The sequence below is a fragment of the Papaver somniferum genome, chromosome 5, assembly GCF_003573695.1.
Source record: "Papaver somniferum cultivar HN1 chromosome 5, ASM357369v1, whole genome shotgun sequence".
NCBI lineage: Eukaryota > Viridiplantae > Streptophyta > Magnoliopsida > Ranunculales > Papaveraceae > Papaver > Papaver somniferum.
The window spans coordinates 1,046,279-1,052,864 of record NC_039362.1 but is presented as its reverse complement, the minus strand read 5'-3'; the positions used below and the strand labels follow the sequence as shown (position 1 = coordinate 1,052,864).

Genomic DNA, 6,586 nt, shown 5'->3' with positions numbered 1-6,586 from the left:
GATGCTGCATTTTCCCTAACAGTGGAGTAGCAGGAGCTAGCAATCACACAAAATCTAGTTCTTAATTACTGGTAGAGTCTATTGCTTGAAAATTACATATGCGACAGACGAAAGGTTTCTTTTTAACATAATCTTATTAAAGGTGATGCAACTAATGTCACTGCGACTGTTCTAGGAGATATAACAGATACCCTAAGTAAAAAAGAGACAGTCTGTAATTCTAGAAAAAGATGATGTTAACTCTTTTATTGATGTAAAATTTTAGTCTATGCCCAAAACTTAGCGCAAACAACTTGGCACATTGTCGGTGTCTATACGCAATGCATGAAAATGTAAATAGTTGGTGGAATGCTAAAAACGAAAAAAAAAAGAAGAAATTATTTGTCAAATACTATTGTCTCCCATCCCAACCCAAAAAATATTTAGATTTTTAACGGTAATTCGTTTTTATTTTTTAATTGGATATTTTAAATTTTATTATAGCTTATTTTATTATTTTTGATATTTTCTTTTTATCATGTAAAATGAAAAAAAAATGACTTACTTTTGTGTTGCTCTTGATTTATTTCGTATGATTAAAGTTTCCTATAAAAGAATAATTTCAAAATTTCAAACCCTAGCCCAGTTGGTGGGCTGAACTAGAAACTAAAAATTGGCGACCCGGAAGAAGAAAGTGGCGAGAAAAACGAAGACCCTATAATTTCGGCTGATGACTAATCACAATTACTCCGGAGAGAAAATAACAAACCAAACTTCTCCAGAGAGAGATGTATATCATCGCGTTTTTCATCGGCCATAGTCGCCGTACATTTCTCTCCGATAGTAATTCGCACTAGAAATCCAAGAAAAACCAGAGAGATTTTGCAAAACTAAAAGATGAGCGGCGGCGGCAGCAGCAATGGTGGAAGCGGAACCCCACGCACTAGGGTTGGAAAATATGCAATGGGAAGAACATTGGGCGAAGGTAGTTTTGCAAAGGTGAAATTCGCTAAGAATGTTGAAAATGGTGATTGCGTTGCCATTAAAATCCTTGACAAGAATAAAGTCCTCCGTCATGAAATGATCCAAATGGTACAAAAATTTATTAATTTCTTGTTATTCATTTTCTGGGTTTTTAATTACATTCATTTGTTCAATTACTCGTCTGTAGAAATTTTCAGCTCTTGATTTGTGTGATTGATTTCATTTTGAAGATTAAAAGAGAAATTTCGACAATGAAGATGATTAAGCACCCTAATGTTATACAGCTTCATGAGGTATCATCGTTGACAAAGATCTTTCTTTATCAGCACTAATTGCACTTGTAAGTATGTATGCATATAGGTTATGGCAAGCAAGACAAAAGTATACATTGTGCTTGAATATGTTGATGGTCGTGAACTCTTCGACAAAATTGTAAGTTGAATACGTATCTTTGTGCGTATTGTTAACATACATGTGTATCACATTTGATTTTGAGATGTGTTTGCTCTTTGAGATGTTTGATCGATTCTGAGTTGATTAATTAGGCTCACCGTGGAAAATTAAAGGAGGATGAAGCAAGAAGTTATTTCCAACAACTGATCAATGCTGTGGATTATTGCCACAGTAGAGGTGTTTACCACAGAGATTTGAAGGTTAACTTCCCAATCCTCTACTTTTGATATGTAGATGAATACATACTGGTTATATGCTTGTGAAATTATTTATTGATCCTTTCTTTTATAGTGCAGCCTGAAAATTTGCTTTTGGATACACATGGTGTTCTTAAAGTTACAGATTTCGGATTAAGCACATTTTCACAAGAATCACAGGTAATTAAGTATTTGGATTTACATCAATTTATTTAGGAAACCAAATCCGCTGTGACCGAATTTATCAGTCGTGCAAGATTTAAGGACAACATTTGCTCAAATTGGCGTCAATTCACTCTTATCTTTAATTGAAACGCTGAGTGTTGCTTGATGAGTTTGTCTTGAAACTTGCTGTTGTATGAATTGAGGTTGGATTTATTTTAACCCTTGGATACATATAATTTGGTATTAGAAGTTTGCATTGCATTTAGTTTGAGAAATTTGCAAGGTTTAAGCATCTAAAGATGCCGAGGCTTGGCCAAACTTTAAGATGTCTAGATGCCGAAGACATTGGCTGTGGTCCTTGTTGCTTTGTTAGAGTTCTATGTGATCCTTCTACTTGGCCAAGTATGGAATTAGTTGTTTTTAATACAAACTCTTTGACAACGTTGTCTCTTAATCTAGTTAAGAGTTTTATGAATTGTTTCACACCTTCGTCGTTTGGGCTTCACCGTCTCTATAATTACTCAAGGAATCTTGCATCCTAAATTTTATCTCTTTCGCTCCATCGTGGTTTTGCTTGTTTGTGATAAATTCAGTCTGCTATATCAAGCACACTTAGTGTAGTGCACTAAGATGCCATTCTAATTGATATATTAATTACTGTAGGATGGTCTCTGCCACACAGCCTGTGGAACTCCAAATTATGTTGCGCCTGAGGTATCTATCATACCATGTTTTTAAGACTCACACATTTCTTTTTCTTGAACTTCTACAGTTCTACTTCATTGATCTCTTGATAAATTCCTATATATTTTCTATTAATTTGGTATCATGATGATTAGGTGCTTAAAGACAAAGGCTATCATGGTTCAACTTCCGATGTATGGTCTTGTGGAATCATTTTATTTGTTTTAATGGCTGGTTACTTTCCTTTTGATGACTCAAATATCATGGCTTTATACCGAAAAGTAGGTGCATGATCCATAATCACCGATATGATTCTCGTGCTTTCTCGCACTCTAGAATACTGAACAAAGAAGTGAATAACACTTTCTTTATCTTGTATATCTCAAAAACCTGCAGATCTACAGAGCTGAATTTTCATTTCCTGGATGGTTTTCATCAAGTTCGAAGAAACTTATTAAGCGTATCCTTGATCCTGATCCTGCTACTGTAAGTGTCAACCTTTTCTCACTTTTGAGTAAAAACATTTCCATATTTAACATCACTTATTTTCATTACAGAGGATTACAATTCCACAAATTTTAGAAACTGAGTGGTTTAAGAAAGGGTATAAGCCACCAAATTTTAAGCAGGACGAGGAGGATATAAGCCTTTCTGACATTGATGCAGTTTTTAATGATTCCGAGGTAATCAATGCCTCTGTCGAAATATATGTTTATCAGGACTACCCGTAAATGCTTAGTTATTAGCAGGGTTTGGTGTTTTTCTCTACCCTGTTTGGTTAACACATAACAGTATTTACAAATTTCTAGCTTACTTGTATCTCTTGTTCTCACCTAACAGGAGCATTTGGTAACAGAGAGAAGAGAAAAACCTGTATCGATGAATGCATTCGAACTTATTTCCAAGTCTCAAGGTCTAAACCTGGGCAATTTGTTCGAGAACCACCGAACGGTACGTTTTACAAACTACAAAAGATAAATTACTTGGCAGGCAAATTCTTACTTATTGTGTTCATTATTCAGTTCTCATAAAAAAAAAAAAAATCTGGGTGTTCTTATTTTAATCTTCCATAGTAATTGTGTATACAGAATTCTATAAAGAGAGAAACGCATTTTACTTCTCAGTGTCCTGCTAATGAGATAATGTGTAAGATTGAACAAACGGCTAAACCTCTTGGTTTTAATGTTCGCAAACAAAATTATAAGGTATATTCTTACACTTCTCAAGGTTTTTTTTACAAATTGTTCTTCTTCATTTTTGTGTTAAGTCTGGCAACAGTAGGGACTGATGTTAGTTTCTTATTTGTTCTGAACCCATTGTAGATGAAGTTGCAAGGTGATAAAACAGGACGAAAAGGCCATCTTTCTGTTGCTACAGAGGTACATACCAACTATGTTTAGGATATGCATCCATTTTAATTGGTTGGACAAAGCATGCCTACTTTTAAAGAATACACTACTATAAGCCTAAATCTGCAGTATGCCGTGGCACTGATAGAAGAAGTATGGCTACTCGCACTAGCATTTAGAGATTAAACTCAAAACCACACCAAGAAATGAAGTTGGCTTATCATTGTTTTTTGTGATTCTCTACTACCTATCCCCTTTTCACTCCTGGAGTTTCTTTAATCACCTAACATCCAGGTTTTTGAGGTGGCTCCATCTCTACACATGGTGGAGCTTCGAAAGACTGGTGGTGATACACTGGAATTTAAACAGGCATGTAGCTAAATTTGTACATTGAAAACTTCAATTTGGTCTTTAAGGTCAATGGCATTTTAAAAAAATATGGTTGTTGGAATAAATGACAGTTCTACGAGAGCTTTTCAACTGGATTAAAAGATATCGTCTGGAAAGCAGAAAAAATACCGGAAGAATCAAGGTAAGTTATACTGCTTCTTTTATTTGGTTCACTGTATAGTACAGTAATACCCACCCACATCGAGCCATAATGTGGGCGAGATGTAGGGGTAGGTTTATATGAAGTTGAGCATTAAAATGTTACTGTCTTACTTGTGCAGTTGATCCATTTGTTAGTCGGGCTTGCTGTCACCCTTCATTGTATACGTACTCTATATAGGATATGGGATTGTCGAAGAGTTGTCCCTTTCGTATAAATGATACATATAGTAGGGTGGGGAAAGAAATCTAAAACTTGAGTCTTTGCCGGTTGGTTGATTTTTCTTCTTTTTCTTCCAAAGCTAATCGGTGATCAGATTAGATTTTAGAGAGGTCTTCTGTTTATGTTTCCGTGTGAAAGTAAACATAAACTATTGATGTATAATGATAAGATGTAATCTTGTGAAGGCAATGATTATGTGGGTAAATAGGTATACCAATCTTGGCATTCGGCTGATGCATATCTGACTCTAAAAATTAGCCAATTATAAGAATGCCTTCTGGTGCTGAAATGTTTGGCGTAATTAGGAAAATGAAGCCAAATAAATCCCCCCGTACTGAGGGGTTCCCTGTCCAACAATGAAGGATGAACGCTGACACTAATATTATTCAGTTATTCCTAATCCCCACAATGAAAACCATATAAAACCAACTCAAATCTCAGCCATGTCATTTGAGAAAAATACCCCTAGCAAAGCCAGTACAGTAAACATGGTCACCCTTCTGAGCCTGACCACCCTCAAACCTGCAAGATGAGTACCACTAGACACGCTATCACAATTTACCATATGAAGCCTGGAGGACCCCGGCAGTGCCGGAGGCAAATGTATTTGATGTAAATTTAGCCTTTTTATAGGGGTAAATGTGGATCTAAGAAATAAGGTTTAACACTTTATTGGTTTTAACCCGACCTGGTAAACAGCTTAGCTGCTGCACCGTTGCTCCCTGGCATCTCGAACTGGCATAGCAAGAGTCTAGAATTCATTTCATTTGTAGACTTGTGCGTGACGTGAGTAAAGAAAGTTAAAGCTCAAGGATCAAGATCCACAGCAAGCTACATTATATCACGCATTGAATAATCTTCATTCCAGCCAACTCCGACAGATCTTTCGCCGGCTTTAATTTTTGACAGAAGTTGAAGACGACCCCAAGACCACTAAATTGACAAGTGATAAATCTATTGGCTGCTACAGTAACAAAACACCGGAGAAACTAGCTAATGCTATGTACCATTTTTGTTCCTGACTAAAAAGAATTAGAGCTGAAGGATCAAAAAAACAAATTAAGCTAGCTACTCACATTGACTACATTTTTCAAACCAACTCCCAAGATTATTTTTTTTCCAGCTTTAAATTTTTGATAAAAGTTGAATACGACTCCAAGACCTATACATAAATTGCCAAGTGACAACTCGTATTTCATGGTCTTAGGCTGTTAGCTTCATGAATTAATGGCTTTGGAAACCTTATTAAGTGGCCCTCTAGAGTCTAGACTAACAACAACAGCACATACGTAGAAGAAAAAACATTTCTTCAAGACTAAGTGACCAACCTTTAAGAGAGTTTGTTTATCTAGACATAAACTGCAGTAAAATTGACGTGACAATGGAGGAGGAGAAGGTCAATATCATGTGGTTGAGAAATGGTTGGATTGCATTTTAAAAGTAGAACACTAGCTAGTAAATGTCTTTGCTAACCAACATCTAGATCTAGTCCGTACGGTACATAACTATAACTTCAACTACATTTGCTTCATCTGGAAGCTAGCATTTTACAACCCACACCATCACGTTTTCTATTTGTACAATTGAACCCCCCAACGATCTCAACTGCATCATTTAAACGTTTAAAGCTGAAACAATAATATTCATCACCTGCATTGTCGACGTTGGCCGTACAAGATGTATATGTGAACAAAAATAAGACAACACTATCACGAGAGATGGGTTGTAGCGTTAAATTTGTGCCTGCTCTTCTATAATTTGGCATGGTAAATTTTGCATCTCCTCACTGTATGTTGCACTCATCCCTGACAAGGCAAGAGCTTCAGTTAACCAAAACGAAATAGTTTGGCTGCTCATGGGACCAGCAATCTACTCAGATTGCCAAGTTCAGTAACTTGCGTAAATTATCTATCAGTAAAATTCATTTATGATAACCTTTTTAGCTGGTTAAGAAATTTGTTGGTGTTGGTGTAATAGTCATCCACTTTATTACAGGACATTTC

At 36.0% G+C, this 6,586-nt stretch overlaps 1 protein-coding gene across 1 annotated transcript; it reads left to right on the top strand.

Annotated features, from left to right (window-relative positions):
* Nucleotides 1–708: 708 nt before the first annotated feature.
* Nucleotides 709–4,821, top strand: LOC113280849 (CBL-interacting serine/threonine-protein kinase 9-like). The gene is made up of 15 exons (XM_026529425.1): nt 709–1,071; nt 1,194–1,256; nt 1,324–1,395; nt 1,509–1,616; nt 1,713–1,793; nt 2,442–2,492; nt 2,618–2,743; nt 2,859–2,948; nt 3,020–3,145; nt 3,303–3,413; nt 3,551–3,667; nt 3,785–3,841; nt 4,106–4,180; nt 4,273–4,343; nt 4,483–4,821. The coding sequence occupies exons 1-15, from the start codon at nt 877–879 to the stop codon at nt 4,484–4,486; spliced, it is 1,347 nt and encodes a 448-aa protein (XP_026385210.1). The 5' UTR covers nt 709–876; the 3' UTR covers nt 4,487–4,821.
* The last annotated feature ends 1,765 nt before the right edge of the window (nt 4,822–6,586 follow it).